Source organism: Pteropus vampyrus, unplaced genomic scaffold, assembly GCF_000151845.1.
Source record: "Pteropus vampyrus isolate Shadow unplaced genomic scaffold, Pvam_2.0 Scaffold197, whole genome shotgun sequence".
NCBI classification, from domain to species: Eukaryota; Metazoa; Chordata; class Mammalia; order Chiroptera; family Pteropodidae; genus Pteropus; species Pteropus vampyrus.
Window position 1 is genome coordinate 223934 of NW_011888978.1, and position 19600 is coordinate 243533.

Sequence of the window (19600 nt, forward strand, 5' to 3'; positions counted from 1 at the left end):
AACTTAGGGAAAGAATAGTTGATCTCAGTGAGAACTTCAACAAAGTGATAGAAAGCATAACAAAGGATATATAAATCTTTTAAAAAGTCAGAAATGCAGAATACAGTAACTGAAATAAAAAATATACTAGAAAGGATCGACAGTAGATTAGATGAAGCAGAGAATCAAATCAGCGATTTGGAAGACAAGGTAGCAGACAACAAACAATTAGAACAGCAAAAAAAGAAGAAAGAAAGAAAAAATTTTAAAAGATGAGGAAAGCTTTAGGGGCTTATGGGACAACATTAAGTGTACCAAAATTTGTATCAGAAGGAGAAGAGAAAGAACAAGGGTCTGAGAACCTATTTGAAGTAATAACAATGAAAAGTGTCCCTCACCTGGTAAAAAAAAAAAAGAAAGAAAGAAACATAAAAGGTCAGGAAGTGCAGAGAGTCTTAAACAAGAAGAACTCAAAGAACCCTAAACCAAGACACATCACCATTAAAATGGCAAAGACTAAAGACAAAGAGAAAATCCTAAAATCATCAAGAGAAAGGCAGCTGGTCACTTACAATTGAGCTCCCATCACATTGTCAGCTGATGGCTCAACAGAAACTTTGCAGGCCAGAAGAGATTGGCATGAAATTCTCCAAGTAATGAACAGCAAAAACCTATAACCAAGACTACTCAGCAAAGCTGTCATTTAGAATTGAAGGACAGATAAAGAGCTTCCCAGACAAGAAAAAGCTAAAGAAACTTATCAACATCAATGCAGTATAGAAGAAAGATTGAAGTGACTTCTTTAGAAGAAGAGGAAGAAAATAATAATATAAATATAAATAATAATATGGCAATAATCACTTTCAATGTACATGAACAAAATCATCCCTTCAAGACATAAGGTTGCTGAATGAATAAGAAAATAAGACCTATACATATATCGTTACAAGATATCCTCTTTAGATAAAAAGATATACACTGATTGAAATTAAAGATATGGAAAAAGATATGTCATACTAATAGAAATGACAAAACAAAAGATGCTGTAGACAAAAGCTATAAAAAGAGACAAAGGAGGACATTACATAATGATAAAAGGATCAATCCAACAAGAGGCTATAACCTTAGTAACCATTTATTCCCACCACAGAGGAGCACCTAAATGTATAAAGCTAATATTGATAGACATAAAGGAAGAGATCGACAGTAATATAGCCCCAGGGGGGAATTTTACACCCCAATGACATCAATGGACAGATCTTCCAGACAAAAAAATCAAGAAGGAAACAGCAGCCTTAAAAGACATATCAGATAAATTTAATTGATATATTTAGAGTGTTTCACATCGAAGCAGCCAAATATATATTATTTCTCAAGTACACATGAAATATTTCCCAAGATAGACTCCATGGGAGGTCACAAAACAAGTCTCATTAAATTTAAGAAAATTTAAATTATATCAAGTGTCTTCTCTGACAACAATGGTATAAAACTAGAAATCAATTACAAGAAAAAACTGGTAAATACATACACAAATGAAGGCTAAATAGCATGCTTCTGAACAATAAATGGGATAACAGTGAGATCTGAAAAGAAATCAAAGATACCTTGAGACAAATCAAAGTGATAAAACAATGACCCAATAGCTATGGGACAGAGTGAAAGCAGTTCTAAGAGGAAAACTCATAGCAATACAGGCCTACTTCAAGAAACAAGAAAAATCTCAAATCAGCAATCTAACCTGACACCTAAAGGAACTAGAAAACAACTGCAAACACAGCCCAAAATGAGGAGGAGGGAAATAATAAAGATCAGAATGGAAATAAACAATATAGAGTCTAAAAAATCAATACAAAATATCAATGATACCAAGAGTTGGTTCTTTGAAAAGACAAAGAAAATTGATAAACTTTTAAGCATACTCATTAAAAGAAAAAGAGGGAGGACCCAAATAAATAAATGAGCTGTGAAAGAGAGGAGTGACAATGGACACCACAGAAATACAAAGTTGATAAGAAAATACTATGAATAATTCCATGCCAACAATTGGACAATCTGGAAGATATATATACATTCCTACAATGCACAATCATCCAGACAGAGTCAAGAAGAAACAGAATTCCTAAACTGACTGATTACTACTTCTCAGAAAACCAAAGTACTGAACTTGATGGCTTCACAGGTAAATTTTACCAAATATTTAAAGAAGAATTAACACTTTCTTTTCTTAAACTATTACAAAGAATTCAAGAGGATGGAAAGCACCCAAGTTCATTTTATGAGGCCACTATTACCTTGATTCCAAAATCAGAAAAAGGAATTAGAAAAAAATTATAGGTTTATATCCCTGATGAATGTAGATATAAAATTCCTCAAAAATATTAGCAAATTAAATTCAACTATACATTAAAAAGATCATACACCAAAACAAGGAAGATTTAGGTCTGAGATGCAAGATTGGTTCAATAACCACAAATCAATTAATCTGATACACCACGTTAACAAAATGAAAGATAAATACTGTGTGATCAGATCAATAGATGCAGAAAAAGGATCTGGCAACATCCAAATTAAAATATAATAAAAACTATCAGCATAGTGGGAATAGAGGGAACATACTTCAACATAGTAAAGTCCATATAAGACAAATCCAGAGCTAACGTCATACTCAATGGGGAAAGTCTAACAGCGTTTTCCTTAAGATCAGGAACAACACTAGGATGTCCAATTTCACCACTTTTATTCAACACAGTATTGGAAGTCCTAGCTATAGCAATCAGACAAGAAGAAGAAATAAAAGACATCCAAATTAAAATAAGGAAGTAAAACTGTCATTATTTGCAGTTGACATGATACCATGTCTAGAGAACCCTAAAGATCTGATTAAAAATTAGTTAGAACTGATAAACGAATTTAGTAAAGTAGCAGGATATAAAATTAACATTCAGAAATTGATTGCATTTCCATATACCAATAATGAACTATCAGAAAAAGAAATTTTAAAAAGCCTATTTATAATTGCATCAAAAACAATAAAATACCAGGGAAAGCATTTAACTTAAGAGGTAAAAGACTTGTACTTGAAAAGTTACAGGTTATTAAATAAATTGGATCAGAAACAAATAAATAAAAGCATATACTGTGCTCATGAATAAGAAGATTTAACAATTAAAATGTCCACACTACCCAAAGCAATCTATGGATTCAATGCAATCTTTATCAAAATACCAATGCCATTTTTTAGAGAACAAGAACAGATAATCCAAAAATGTATTTAGAACCACAAGAAATCCCAAACAGCTATGGCAATCTTGAGAAAAAAGAACAAAGTAGAAAGTATCACATTACCTGGTATCAAAATATACTACTAGGCTATAGAGAAAAAACAAACAAACAAATAAACAGCATGATACTGTCATAAAAGCAGACACATGTCAGTGAAACAAAATAGAGAGTCCAGAAAAAAAATCCACATCCACGTGGTCATTTAATCTATGACAAATGAATCAAAAATATACAACCAGGGTAAAGTCAGTTCATTCAATAATTGATGTTGGGAATACTGTACAGATACATGCCAAAAAATGAAACTGGATCACCTTCTTACACCATATGCAAGAATAAACTGAAAATAGGTTAAAGACTTAAATGTAAGACCGAAAACCATAAACTCCTAGAAGAAAACAGGCAGCAAATTCTTTGACATTGCTCTTAGTATATTTTCTCTAATATATTTCCTTAGGTAAGGAAAGCAAAAGAAAAAATGGGACTATGTCAAACTAAAACATTTTCGCATAGCAAAAGAAACCATCAATAAAAGGAAAGGACAACCTCCAAAATGGGAGAAGACATTTGCCAATGATACATCTGATACCTTTAAATTTATAAAAAAACTCATACGACTCAACAAAAAAAAAACAAACCAATTAAAAAATGGGCAGAAGACCTCAATAGGTATTGCTCCAGAGAGAACATGCAGATAGCTAATGAATGTATGAAAAGATGCTCAAAGTCACTAATTATTAGAGAAATGCAAATTAAAACCATAATGAGATATCACCCAATCCCTGTCAGAATGGCTATCATCAATAAATCAAAATACACCAAATGTAGTCCATGATGTGGAGAAAAGGGAACGCTCGTTCACGTTTCTTGGGATTGCAAATTGGTGCAGCTAGTATAAAAAAACAGCTTGGAGATTTCTCAAAAAATTTAAAAAGAAACTACCTTTTGACCCAGAAAAGGCACTTGTGGTTACTATCCAAAGAAAACAAAAAATACTAGTTTATAAAGATCTATAAACACCTATGTTCACAGCAGCGCTATTGACAAAAGGCAAGATACGGAAACAAACTAAGTGCCTACCAAGAGACGATTGAATAAACAAGTAATAGTACATATATGCAGTTACTTAACCATGTGAGTTGGTTGAGTTGGGCTCTCAGGAAGTCACCAGGGTGGAGTGAGTGGTGTTCACCAGATCAATGCAGATTCAGATTTGGCTATATGAAAGGAGGGCTTAACAGTGGGACACTGGCAGCTCTTCCTCCAGCATTGCCCTGAAGCCACGTAACTGATTCCTCTGTATGTCTCTGGCAATCCCCGTGTTCCCATTCCTCCACCAGAGTCCAGAGTGAGTGCCTGCAAGACAGGGAGTCTGTATATAGGTCCTTTCAGATGATGCTTGGTTTCCCAGCTGCCCTCCATCTCACCCAGATGGACTGAATCCCTCCTGGTTTTCACAGCCAGATGTGGTGGGGCTCCTCTTCCTAGTCCTGGAGCTCTGCGCTGAGACTCCTCGCTCCTCAGTGGGGAATGTCAGCATCCAAAATATCCCTACTGATTCTCAACCACCACACATGGGTGTGGGGTTAGGCTGTTTCACATCTTCATCCCTCCTACCAGTCTTGACATGGTTTCTTCTTTATATCCTTAGTTATAGGACTTTGTTCAGTTAGTCTTCAGATGGTTCTCCAGGTTGATCGTTCTATAATTTAGTCATAATTTATAGGTGTTTGTAAATTGGGTCAATAGACTTTCTTATTCCTAGTTTACTGAGAGTTTTAAGTGTGAAGAGGTGTTGGATTTTATTGAATGTTTTTTGTACATCTACTGCCATGATTATGTGATTTTACTTTTCACTCTATTGATGTGATGGACTAAATTTATTGATTTTTGAAGATTTAACAAGCCTCACACACCTGGAATTAATAGCCCTTGGTTATAGTATATAATTACTTTTATATAATATTGCATCTATTTGTTATTAATATTTTGATTTTTGATCTATCTTTATAAGAGATAATGATCTCATATTTTTCTTATTGTAATGTCTTTGTCTGATTTTGGTACTAGGCTAGTCGTAGCCTTATAGAAAGTGTTAGGAAGTATTCCTTTTATCATCTGAATGATAGAGTGTATAAATGTTATTATTTGTTTCTTAAAAGAATTATTTGGTGAACCCAAATAGGCCAGTAATTTCTGTTTTGAAAGTAACTAATTATTGTTTAGATTTACTTAATAGATCTAGGCCTATTCAGATTGTCTACTTCTTCTTGTGTGAGTTTTGGCAAATTGATTTTTTAAGTAATTGATCAATTATTTTTCCATATTGTGATGGTTTTTATTTATTTATTTTTATTATATTTATTGGGGAGACGTTGGTTAATAAAATCATATAGATTTCAAGTGTAAAATTCAATAATATATCATATGTACTGTGTGTTTACCATGCAAAATTAAATTTCCTTCTACCACCAAATATTTGATCCCCCCACCTTATCCCTATCTACCTCTCTCCCCCTTCCCTCCGGTAAGCACTAATCCATTGTCCTTTCCATGAGTCCCTCTTTGTTTGTCATGTTTGTTTGTTACTTTTACTTTTATATTCCACATATAAGAGAAATCATATGGTTCTCAACTTTTTCTGTCTGACTTATTTTGCTTAGCATGACAATTTCAGGATCCATCCATGCTGTAGCATATGGTGATATTTCATTTTTTCTTATGGTTGAGTAATATTCCATTGTATATATGTACCACATATTCTTTATCCAATCATGTATAGATGGGTACTTTGGTTGCTTTTTTGTCCTGGCCACCTTGAATAATGCTGCTATGAACATCAAGGTGCATGCAAGTTTGCAGATAAATGTTTTTGGGTAAAACCCAGAAGAGGGATTGATAGGTTATATGATAATTCTATTCTCAGGTTCTTGATGAACCTCCATAATATTTTCCAAGTAATTGTACCAATTTACATTCCCACTGGCAGTGTATGAAGATTCATTTTTCTTCACAACCTCTCCAACGCTTGTAATTTCTTGTCTTGTTTATGATAGCCATTCTGACAGATGTGAAATGGCATCACATTGCAAGTTTGATTTGCATTTTCTTAATAGCTAGTGTAGTTGAGCATCATCTCATATGTATGTTGGCTGTTTGTATATCTTTTTGACAGAAGTATCTGTTCAGGTCCTCTGCCCATTTCTTATTGAGTTGTTGGTCTTGTTTTTGTTCTTGTTGTTGCACTTTATATATTTTGGATATTAATTCCTTAAAAGAGGCATTGCAAATATTTTGCTGAGCAGAAGCTTTGTAGTTTAAAATAGTTCCATTCGTTTATGTTTGCTCTTAGTTCTCTTATCTTCTCTTGTTTTTGAGGTCAGATTCATAAAATTCTCTCTAAATTCAAGGTCCATAAGTTTAATATCTATGTTTTCTTCTATGTAATTTATTGTTTCAGGTCACCTATTCTGGTCTTTGATCCATTTTGAGTTAATTTTGGTGTATGGTGATCGATAGCAGTCTAGTTTCATTATTTCACATATGGCTCTCCAATTTTCCCAGCACAATTTTTGAGGAAACTTTCTTTTCCCCCATTCATTATATATATAAACAAATAATTTTTGACATAGAAGTCTACGATTTATTGTTGATTCTATTTAGGGATTTCTACATTTGCTTACATGACCCATCTTCCCCTACAGGCAGTTCTCATATTTATTAGAGACCTTACCTTATTAATTATAGTTGTTTAACAATCCTGGTCTGATAATTTCAACATCCCTGCCACATACAGTTTTGATGCTTGTTATTAATTTTCATTTTTTTTTTGCCTTTTAGTATGCCTTGTAGTTATTTAATTACTTATTTATTTAGTAGCCAAACAGTATGAACTAGAGAAAAAGAACTGCTGTATGTAGGTCTCTAGCAATGTGATGGTGAGGTGTGTGGGGAGTGGAGTCATTCTATAGTTCTTTGATTTGGTCTCTATCTCTTAATGAGCTGGAGCCAATGAACTGTGAACTTCACTAGTTTTTCTCCCACTCAGAAATAACAGTATGTCTAGAGTGAGCAAGAGTTAAATATTTTCCTTCTTGCTTATCAAAGGTTAGATCTAAATGAAGTTTGGGAGTTCCTATTTCCCTGGGTCAGACAGGCTCTGATAATGGCCCACATGTTAGGGTCTGGTTAACTAGTTTCTCCTGAAGGCAGGCATTGGTAAGAAAAACAGTGCTCTGGGGTATTACAAATTTGCTTCTTTTTTTTTTTTCTCTTCCCCCAGCTAGGGCATGAGTGAATTTTTCCTGGAAGTTACTGTTGTATCCTGGTCAAGCTCCTGGGGGTAAAACTCACAAACGTGTGCCCACCCCCACTTAACTTTGGATTTTCCTGGAGTTTTTAACTCTGAGATATCCACACTGAGGCTCCAGCACTTAGTCATTTATCATTCAGATTTCCTTACTGCGGCACTGGTTACCACTGTGGTCTGCTCTAGTGAGTCTCTGCTTTGGTAAGCTATGACTCCCTATATTTACCTGTATCTCCAATCTCGGAAGCCATGGTTTCCTCAATGTCTTTCATTTTCTTATGAATTTAAGAAGAGTTATTGATATTTCTCAGCCTCTTCAGCCTTTTACTTATTAAGACAAAGAATGTCTTTTGAAACTTCTACACATGGAAATAAAAACCAAAAATCTTTATTTTGTTAATATTTGGCAAAGACAATTACCTAAAAATCCATGTTCACTAATTTTTCAATGATGTAGTTTTCAAAAGTTAATAGGTTTTCTTTTTGAGGTTAGAATTAAAAACAAAACAAAACTGTATTTGAACAGAACCAGCCTTAGTGTATTTAGGCCAGTTGGTTTACTCTTTCTTTAGAGCACAAAACACATGGGACTGCAAGTTGAAATAGAAAACAAGATCCTTCATTTGCTGTTGGGGTGGGAGAGGATATTGGAGACAATTTGCCCCCCCCCCCCAAAAAAGAGACTTTTCATTCAACGCAATACCCTCTATGTCCATCAAAGCGATATCTTTTTCCATCCCCTTCCTTTTAGTCTGTGTGTGTCTTTTAATCTAAAGTGAGTCTCTTGTAGACAGCATATGTAGGCATCTTGTTTTCTTATCAATTCAGCCACTCTATCTTTTGGTTGGAGCACTTAATTCTTTTTCATTTGAGGTAATTGTTGATAGGAATGTAGTTATTATCATTCTTTATTCCTGTTTTTGATACATGTTTTTTCTTCTTAAAGAAGTAAATCCAACATTTCCTATAATACTGGCTTTGTGTTGATAAATTCCCTTAGCTTATCTTTGTCTAGGAAGCTCTTTATCTGTCATTTGTCACAAAATGATAGCTTTGCTGGATAAAGTATTCTTGGCTGTAGATCCTGGGTTTTCATTATGTCAAATATTTTGTGCCAATCCCTTCTGTCCTGCATAGTTTCTTTTGAGAAATCAGCTGCCAGTCTAATTGGTGCACCCGTATAGATAACTGACTGCTTTTCTCTTGCTGCTTTTAAGATTTTCTCTTTGTATTTAACCTTCGGCATTTTGATTATGACATGTCTTAGTGTGGGCCTCTTTGAGTTCATCTTGTTTGAGATTCTCTGACCTTTCTTGGGTTGTATTTCTATGTTTTTCACCAGGTTAGGGAAGTTTTCCATCAATTCTTCAAATAGCTTTTCAATTCCTTGCTGTCTCTTCTCCTTCTGGTACTCTTATAATGTGAATGTTGTTATGCTTACATTGTCCCAGAGGCTTCTTAAACTATTTTCATTTATATGGGCACTTTTTTTCTTGTTGATGCTCTAATTGGGTCTCCTCTGATACTCCATCCTTATATCAGTGATTCGATCTTCGTTTCACCCACTCTGGATTCCCTCTAATGTACTCTTTATCTCAGGTATTGTTGTCTTCATTTCTGACTGGCCCCTTACTATGTTTTCCGCCTTCATTTTTATGTTTCTTACCTCTTTGTTAAATTTCTTACTGAATCCATCTGCTTTTCTCCTGTTTCTTGACCATCTTTATAACCAGTTTTTTTAACTCTGCATCGGGTAGATTACTTGTCTCCATTTTTGAAAATTTTTTTTCCAGAGCTTTGTCTTGTTCTTTCAAGTGAGACATGCTTCTTTGTCTACCCATTTTGGCTGCCTCCCTGTGTCTGCTTTTGTGTATGAAATAGACAAAAAGCTTAGTACACTCTCCTGGTCTTAGTAGAGGGATTTAGTTGTAGTAGTTGTGCTGTGGAGCCTCACGCCACAAACCTGAGAGGGTTCCAGCAGCAGGCAAGTTCAGCCACAGCCTGTCCATTTCTGGGGTCAGCTGGTAAGAGTCACCAAGCAATCTGTATATGGCTGTCACCTGTGCTGGAGTCAAGTCAGAAACCAAGGCTGGCTGCGGCTGGTATGGAGCTTGAAGCTTCTCAGCAAGAGATTCAGGGTATGTTGAGGCCAGACACTCCTTCTTTGGGTTTTGTGTGCATTTGAAAGATTTTATGAAATTCACGACAAAGCCAAGACAGCCAGTTTGTATGGAATAAAACTGGAAGTGGGTTGGGTTGGACTGCAAGTTGGGAGAGGTGGAGTTTCAGGGAATCCCCTGGGCCAAGCGACCAGTGCTATCCTAGTTGATGGAACCTGTGTTTGCAGGCTGGGAAGGGGGAGGTCTCAACAAAGAACATGGCTTCTGACTACATCTCTGTCCAGGAGTCAGGAGCCCCTCCACCACTCACCCTGAAGTCTAACAGATCAGAGCTTCTCCCTATGGCACTCCTTAGCAGACGCCTAGCACTGGAGCTCAGAGCAAGCAATTCCATGAGTGACTAAGGCTAGCAGTGGGCCCTATAAGAGGAAGGTGTCTGCTGTCTCACTCTGCTGCTACCTCTGTTGGTTTTCACAGCTAGAGGTGGTATGGACTTCTCTTCCAGATGCTGGAAAGCCCAGTGCATGGCCAGGATTCCTCATGCCTCAGCTGGGGGAGGTGGCTCTGCAGCAAAGACAGTGCTTTAATTCTTGATCACCACTCATGGGTATGGGATCGGGCTCGTTTTGTGTCTCCACTCCTCCATTTGAGGTGACCTGTGATGTGAGGTGACCTAGTTGTAGGGCATCTGTTCAGTCAGATCTCTGGTTACTCCATGTACTGCTTGCTCTTTTTAATAATTTTTAAATAATTTTTTAATAATTTTGTAGTTTTTTAAAATAATAATTTTGTGGTGGTCAAAAGAGGAGGCATGTACAGCCTTTACCTTCTATGCCATCTTGTCTCTCCATTAATCCTTTTATGAAGTGACTCTCATTTTATAGTCCATTTTGCATCTCTCCAACCATAATTATTTATTCTGCACGTTGAGTAAACTTGTAAATGAATTACTTAGGATTCACCTATATATTCCAAGGAACCCTATCATGAAAGATATAAACTTGTCGTGTTTGCTTTATAGTGTTGCAAGAACTTCTAATTTCTTTCAGAGCCCTCTGTCTAATCTGTATAATTACCACCTCCCCTGAAAATAAAGAAATAGAAGAACTGGTGTTCACCATTTAAGAGAAAACTATAATATAAATAAAACCAAAACATACTCTAATATGAACCCAGCAATGGTATAACTTTTAGGATTCATTTATCTTATGTTAACCATTTAGGTGATATGTGAAGTATAACAGAATAATTATAGTGAATGATAACATCAAGTTTGGCAGTTTTTATTTTTATTTCTAGATATTAGTAAAACTATGCTGTCTGTATGTTAGAGTAAAATAGATGCCTTTTATAGCATTGAAATATTACCAAAAATAAAACAAAAATATTGGTTGGGAAAATATAATTATTTTGTCAAATTACTTTATTACTCTATATTAATTCAGCTCCTGTTCTAATCCTGGAATTATATTTCTCCTAGTGACTGTACAATGTTGAGGTGACCTCCCTGTGAGGCTGCAGGACTAATGCGATTGTGTTTACATTTTCACAGAGCAGATTCTCTGAATCACTCTCTTTAAGGCCCCCATTACCTCCTTGTTTCTTAGACTGTAGATGAAGGGATTGAGCACTGGGGTCAGGATGGTGTAGAAGACAGCCAGTATCATATCCTCTCTTGGAGATCGTAGGGATCTTGGGCGCAAGTAAGTGTAACCAAAGGGTGCATAGTACAAAGTCACCACAGTGAGGTGGGTGCTGCAGGTCCAGTAAGCTTTCTTCCTCCCTGCCCCTGAGTGCATGTGGAGGACAGCAAGGAGCACTCGGCCATAGGAACATGCAATAGCAATGAAAGGCAACACGAGGAAGAGGGTGGTGCTTGCAAACACTATGCACTCATAGACCCAGGTGTCCATACAGGCCAGCGTCAGCATGGCTGGGACATCACAGAAGAAATGGTTGATGGCCCTGGATCGGCAGTAGGAGATATGTAGGGCATATGCAGTGTGGGCACAGGAGTTGATAGTACTTGTCATCCAAGACCCTGCTATCATCAGTACACATGCTCTTTTACTCATCCGAGTGAAATAGTGAAGGGGAAAGCAAATGGCCATATAGCGGTCATAGGCCATGCATGTCAACAGCAGAGCTTCTGCGCCTCCTAAAGTCAAGAAGAAGAAGCTCTGAACCCCACACCCAATGAACGAGATAGACTTGTTCCCCAGCAGGTAGTTGAAAGCCATTTTGGGAACAGTGGTGGAAACGTAGGTCAGATCAATGAGGGAGAGCTGGCTGAGGAGGATGTACATGGGGGTGTGGAGGTGGGCGTCCAGCACGATGAGGAGGACCATGGACAAGTTGCCAAGCAGAGCCATTAGGAACATGAGCACAATGAGAGAGAAGAAGAATAGCCCGATATTTGATATTGGGAGTAGCCCCAATAAGACGAAATCAATTGATGTTTGGTTGTAATTCTCCATTAGCTGGCTTTCCTGAAAGAAGAGACAAGCATACATGGTAAATTAAGACCTGTGAACTGTGTATTTTTTAAATTATAGTTTTTAATCTAACTCTAAATATTTCAGGAAATACACAATTCCTTAAATTTTTAATTAAAGTTTCTTACTTAGAAGAAAAAGTAAATCCCATTATGTTATCCGAAGTCAGAGGTCAGATGGTGTTCATTTATATCCAAGTTTTTGTAAAGATTCCATGAAATAACAAAAGGAAAATATCTCTACTTACTTGATAGGATGAAAATAATTGGCTGTCCTTCTGAAATATATATATCAATAATATCGAATGTTTTAATTCATATAAACATAATACTTTTCCAAGACTGAGCACAAATTGGATTTCAGTTTAAATAAATATGGGTTTGGCTCATTATACAAATGAACCTAGAGATACACAAAAGGTGACTTTTTTTCATATTCAGAATTTTATTTTTTGCTCATCATTTGAAACATAATTTTAACTTTTTAAAAATCATATTTGGAAGCTAAATTCGCTTGTCGACATCATTATGTTTAACATTGCAATGTAAATCCTTATGAATGTCAGTTGTCAGTAAGTGGCATGAGCTAAGAAAAACACCAGTCTTTATTCTTTAATACTATCAGGTACAAACTGATAGTCCTGACTGTTGGATTCTTCCATTATCATCATTTTTATCTTTCCATTTCAATTGCTCACTCTTCAGTAGAGGGAAGACCCTTCTCCAGATCTTCTGTGAGCCATGTGCAGTGTAGCCAGCATTATTCAGATGTTTAGGAATCAGCAAATGTTAATTATCATGATTTTAAAATAAACACAAGGAAGAAATGTGAGATGGAAATTTTTACACAATTTAATGATGGTACTTAAATGAAAAATGGTTATTCAATTAATGGGGCACAGGTTTTGAAATTCCAAAATATGGGAAGAAATAGCATTCCAAAAAAATCTACCATTAGAAAAATTTTGGTATCATGTCAATTTTGGTGGGCTGTCAACTAACCTGGTTTGCCTCAAATGAAGGGGTTCTTGGAACATACGGCTTTCAGGTTTAAAACAAGGAAAGGCCTCAAAAAACTGGAATTAGCAAGTTGCTATATGACTTATAGAATTCTAAATCTATAGATTCCTAGAATTTTGAGGAAGTCAAGAAAGAGGGGATTAAAATATACACAGAGCAAAATTATTTTAAAAAAGAGGAAATATAGACAAAATATTTCAAAATAAAAGGTACCACATTCAGAAACCTATGACATGTTATTCCACAAAAATTAATGTTCTTGAAAATTCAAAAAAATTAGCCAATATAAATAATTCGTTCAAAATTTTGAAATGCAAATATCAAAAAATCTTCCAGGAAGATTGTTGCAAATAGGCCTATAAAAAGTATGAAGGAAAAATAAAGAAAAAAAGGAAGGGCTGTAAAAAATAATACATTGAAAATTAAGAAACTGAGCAGGAATACTTATATATTATAAGGCTATTTTTACAAATGTGCAGAAAAAATATATTGAATTAAATTATGAGACTATTTCTCAGAATCGAACAATATGAGGCACCACTGAAACACCATTCACAGAGTCCAGCAAAATGCATGAGAATCGCTCTGATATACAAAGAAAATGCAAGATATTTTTCTTAAAATATACTCTGCTTTTCTGTAGAAGACACAGCATGTTAAGCTGTTATTAAGATATATTTCATTAGTCTGAATTATTTACCCTGTTGCCAAAGCAGTGTTTAAAATAACTTTTACTGTAGCTGCTTATCAATGATTTTCCAAATACGACTTTCCACAGCAAAATTTAACAAGTATTTATTATTTACATAGTATCATAGGCAGAAGAGAGTGAGAGGTATGAAGAGGTCATGGAAATAGCAGGTGACCCATCAAACCTGGTACTGGATCCATGGAGTGTGCAATTTTTAGTTATGCCATTTAGACTGGGCCTTCACTAATATGAAAGGATCTTCCTACAAAAGAATTAATCATACATATTATATGTGTATTTTAAAGAGAAGACCATTTTTGAATGGACATAGAAACGTCTATAGGATTATTTCTATGAGTTTTTTTCTGCTTCTAGCCATTGAAATAACAATGACTAACCTATTTATACTTCATTTTAAAAAAACTTTCACCTCTTTTGATTACTTTATGTCACCTTAAAAATGTTGACACTTAACTATCAGAATCTATTTCACAATATACAGGAGAAAACAGCACCTGTCTAACATTGTACGCTGGATGAGAGATAGGGCATGCCACGCTCTTGGGCAATTTATGTCTGTGTGAGGGAAGACTCAGGCATGAATCTATTGCCCATCCCCTGTGGCAGCCTGACAGGTGTCAGGAATTATGCCAACTTGACAACAAGCTTCTGAGGTTGGTAGTATCATCCACATTTGTAAAAGAACTGAAATTCAGAGAATTTAAGTGACTTTCCACATATCACAAGCTAAAAACATATTCTTATCCCTTTCTGTATGAGAGGTGGTAAATCAGAAATGTGAGGTTCATATTTTAGCCACCCCAAGCTATTTACAAACAAATTCTCTATTCACACTAGGCAGTAGATGATGGAAACTGTTTTTGATAGGTTATTTTATGTCCAATAAAAATATTTTAGAGTTTAATGCTTTCACATTTCACATCTCCCTAGAGACATGCTTCCTTGGGTCTCCTGCTCTTGCTGTTTTCACTGCTGTGCTGTAGCAACTCAAGAGTTCACGCCAGCCTCTAGTAAGTGGGAGAAAAAAGGCTTCATGATATCATTTAGAGGTACATAATACCTTATGGATTCTATCTAAAGTCTAAATCATATGTTGCTTTTTATAAAAGGTGTCCCTATGTAGAAAGATATTTTTACCAAACACCACCCGTACTGCTCCTAAGTCAGGTCGTAGAAGTACACATTCTATCCCCAAGTTGCATGGTAACTTTGAAAATGACACAAATCACATTTCTGTAGCTATTTCTTTGCATAGCTCCATTTTTTCTTATTTTTTCTTCAGCTATTGGAATAATTTAATAAGAAAAATGTCTCGATTTTATAATTCATGAATTTATTATTAGTACAAACATTTAAAATGTACTTGCATGGTTACACAGATTAAAAAATAAAGCACAAGGACCCAATGATTTATAGTCATTTCATCAAAACTACACAGTCACCACATGGATAGCCAGTTCCAGAATTACTGTTTTCTGATTCCCTGTGCAGAATTGTGTCCCGAATTAAAAGCAATTTCAAAACTTGGCTTCCCTTCTTTTCTGGATGACTTTTCAAACCAGCAGTAATCCAGAAATTAGCCTGCTTTATTAAAGACCCATTGTTTACATTAAAAAAATTATGTTTTTGGAATTTTTTAGGGAGTCTAACCAGCCAGAGCTCACGTGTACACTCCAAATACGCTATCTCCCTTACAGTGTATAATTATGTATCTGTGGGTGTCACTTGTGTGAAGTTTCTCATTCGCCAATGCTTAACTAAGCAAACCCTAGACGAGGAGATACAATGTAGGCTTAATGTGTTAATACCATGCATTCCTTGAGTCATTTAAACATTTAAGTATGTTATTTATCATTTAATCAAATTACATTTTCAATAAAGTGAGAATTTGTACTGTGTACGTGTTCCTATAATTTCATAAGTTAGAATTCACTAGGATCAAGGTAACACACACATATATACATGTGCGCATGCGCACACAACACACAGTGTGCTCTGCGATGGATGCAGCTTTGTGCTGTTTCAGGATGGGTGATACTGATATATTCACAAGTAAATTGTATAGTATTAACTGCCAAACTTTCAATCTACCTCTAGTACTGCCACTTATTAGGAATGTGACATTAGTCCAGTGAATTTTACTGTATGAGCTCGTTGCTTGCAAATTAACAGGTACAAAATCATTAAAGAGGCACAACATGGTTAAGGCCGTCTGATATATAAGTTATCAGTTAAGCAGTGGTTCCAATCTGGGGGATGAATTGGCTCTCTCCCAGGGTCTTTGGGCAATGTATGGAGATGTGTCTAGCTGTCACTACTGCCATGTAGCGGGTGCTGTTAAATATTCTCATAAGCACAGGACACTCAGAGACGAAAAACAATTTGGCCCAAAGTGTCAATTTTGTTAAGAAACTCTCAGTTAACGTAGCTTCAACCTTCTTAGTTTTCAACTTTGTCTTCATCATTTGTACATTGTCATCCACTAAGACTATGCAATGATGAAGTGTTTCTTTTTTTTGTATGCTCCAACTTGAGTCATAAGAGCAATGTCAGATTGCCTGTACTGTCATCATGTGCCCATTTCCTGAGGGTTCAGTGAGTACACAAGGCCAACAGCAGAGAGTCAACACTAAGTTAAAGCTCTGGGCACCCTGTGACCACTGGCCCTGACTGGCACCACTGCTCTGGGGAAACCACACCTTCCAGGGTCTTTACTGAACACTTGGCTCTGGGTGTGACCTTGACCCTCAGAGTCAGCTGTGCACACAGTTGATTCAGTTTCCATATGGGTAGGCAATGCAGGAGCCCAGCCTATTTCAACGAGTCCCAGTTCGACCCTCCTCTCATCTCTCCTGCAATTCTGACATCTTGTCTATGGATTAGCTTGGAAAACGAACTACACAAACACTAAACTGTTGTCTGTGCTGGTCCTCCAGGAGCTCTACTCCACACTGTGTGAAAAGTATCCAGCCTGGCATTCACCTCTAATCTGATTCTGAGCTCTACTTGCCTGCGAATTGACTCCTGGACTGCAGCATCATTTCCTTCCAGATATGCAAGCACTGCCAAAAGGGTGAATTAAAATGGAATTAAAATGCATATTCTTATATGAGGTGGCTTCATGTGGACACCTTCGCTACTTAGAGTATAATCTCCATATAAAAACCTCGCATTCCTCATTCTCACAATTGCTGCCAACTCCCACTCTATGCCAGAGGTTCTGTAGCGGGCTCTAGCTTCATCATACCGCTCACAAAGCATGAACATGAATATTTGCAGCCATTAAAAGTATAACATATAAGTGTATAACATATAAGTGTATGTAGAAACTTAAAAATATTATTACATAAAATGGGTAGAGTAATATGTTCAGCTTGACAGCAGCATTATTATTAAAAGCCTATTACAAAAGTTTAAAAAAAAAAAAACCTTCCCTTGCTCTTGGAGTCCCTTCTCCTGCATTGTCTAATGTCATGAATCCTTCTTACAGTTTGAGCCTCCTGTTAAACACACCCTATTATATATATTCTTTTGGTCATTCAGGATACACAAATTCTCTTGCCATCTGTGGTTTCATCTTAGCTCCCTTGTACTCTTATTTTCACATCTGTCACTCATCATCATCATGTTCCCAGTACCTATGTTTCATGAATGTTGTAGCTCTGAGACAAGGCTGTGTGCTGTGCCCATAATTCAAGAAAGAAGATTACATATAACATTGACCATTTCACCTATTTTAACAATCCATCTAAGGTATATTATCTGTAATCACAACATTTCTTATAAGTACCGAGGATAATGTCTGTTTGGTCATAAATAAAATTTTGTCTACGAAAAGTTCACAAGTAGCCATCATATCTTTGCATTTTATTTTTTAAAGCTACATGCAGCCATTTGATACATGGTAGAAAACAAGTATAATTTTTCTTTATGAGATATGAATTTATCAGTGATATATCCCAGTGCTTTACAAGAATCTATTCTTTATTAATTATAATCCAAATGCTCTTGAAATAGTTGCATGTTTCTCAATAAAAACACAAATTAGAAGCAGTGGGTTCCATTCTCCCTGACCTCTAGGCAGTGCCCTGCATCTCTTGAGCAATCTTCCATGAGTACATTCTATAAAAAGTATAAACTCACCTCTCAAATCTGGATTTCTCATTTCAGATACATCCATGGAAACAGGACTGCAGACTTGACTCTAGGCTTCAATTTGTAGATGTTAATTCTAATTTTCCTTATTTTGTTTGTGTTCAATTGGCAACGTCCCCTGAGTCTAGGACAATGAAGAAAAAGTCGTTAATAAAGCAGGGAAGCCTCAGACCAGGCAGGGGGAGGGCAGATGTTTTCAGGCTTGTGTCTGCCAGTTCCTTGGAGAAAAAGCCAAATGTTATTTATATATTTTTCTTTTCTTTAGTTTTTAAAAATGTATTGGGGTGTCATTAGTTAATAATTTATATAGGTTTCAAGTGTACCATTCAATAATATATCATATGTATATCGCACTGTGTGTTCATCCCCCAAAGTCAAATCTCCTTCCATCGCCATGTATTTGACCCCCTTTACCCTGATCTACCTCCCCCCTCCTCCTCCATCCCTTTGGTAACCACTAAACTGTTGTTTGTGTCCATGAGTCTCTGTTTTATATTGTTCATTTGTTGCTTTCAGTTTTATGTCACACTATGAGTGAAATTGTATGGTTCTCAAATTTTTCTGTCAGGCTTATTTTGCTTAGCATGATAAATCAAGATCAATTCATGTTGCTGTAAATGACAGTATTTTTTTTTAAATTAAGTTAATTGGGTAACATTGGTTAATACAATTATATGATTTTCAGGTGTACATTATAATTTGACATCTGTATATTCTATTGTATGTTTACCACCCAAAGTCCAGTTTCCTTCAGCTACCATGTATTTGATCCTATTTACCCACTTCACTCTCCCCCTACTACCCTATATTTGATCCTCTTGACTCCATCCAACTCCCCGCTCTTCCCCCACTCCCTACTATCTGGTAACCACTGTCTATAATCCATGTCTATGAGTCTCTGTTTGCTCTGTTCATTTGTTGCTTTTAGGTTTATATCCCACATATAAGTGACATCGTGTGATTTTCAACTTTTTCTGTCTGGCTTATTTTGCTTAGCATGATTATCTCAAGGTCACAAACAGCAGTATTGCATCTCTTCTTATGGCTGAGTTATACTCCATAGTGTATATGTACCACAGCTTCTTTAGCCAATCATCTATTGTAGGACACTTCGGTTGCTCCCATGTCCTGGCTACTGTGAATAATGCTGCTATGAACATCGGTGTGCAAATGTCTTTTCGGATATGAGTTTTCAAGACTTTGGGGTAAATACTTAGTAAAGGATTACTAGATTATATTGTAAATCAATTCTTAGTTTTTTGAGGAACCTCCATACTGTTTTTCATAGTAGCTGTACCAGTGCAGTTCCACTAGCAGTGTAAGAGGGATTCTTTGTCTCTACATCCTCTCTAACATTTGTTATTACTCGTCCTGTTGATTATAGCTTTTCTAACAGGTGTGAAATGATATCTCATTGTGGTTTTGATTTGCATTTCCCTAATAGCTAGCAATGTTGAGCATCTTTTCAAATATTTGTTGGTCATTTGAATGTCCTCTAGAGAGAGGTGTCTGTTTAGGTCCTCTGC

At 36.0% G+C, this 19600-nt stretch overlaps 1 protein-coding gene across 1 annotated transcript; it reads right to left on the reverse strand.

Moving 5' to 3' along the window:
- Window positions 1-11231: 11231 nt before the first annotated feature.
- LOC105299943 (olfactory receptor 2L8-like) lies at window positions 11232-12170 on the reverse strand. Its single transcript, XM_011371915.1, has one exon. It carries the CDS (start codon window positions 12168-12170, stop codon window positions 11232-11234), a length of 939 nt encoding a protein of 312 aa, XP_011370217.1.
- Between the last annotated feature and the right edge of the window lie 7430 nt (window positions 12171-19600).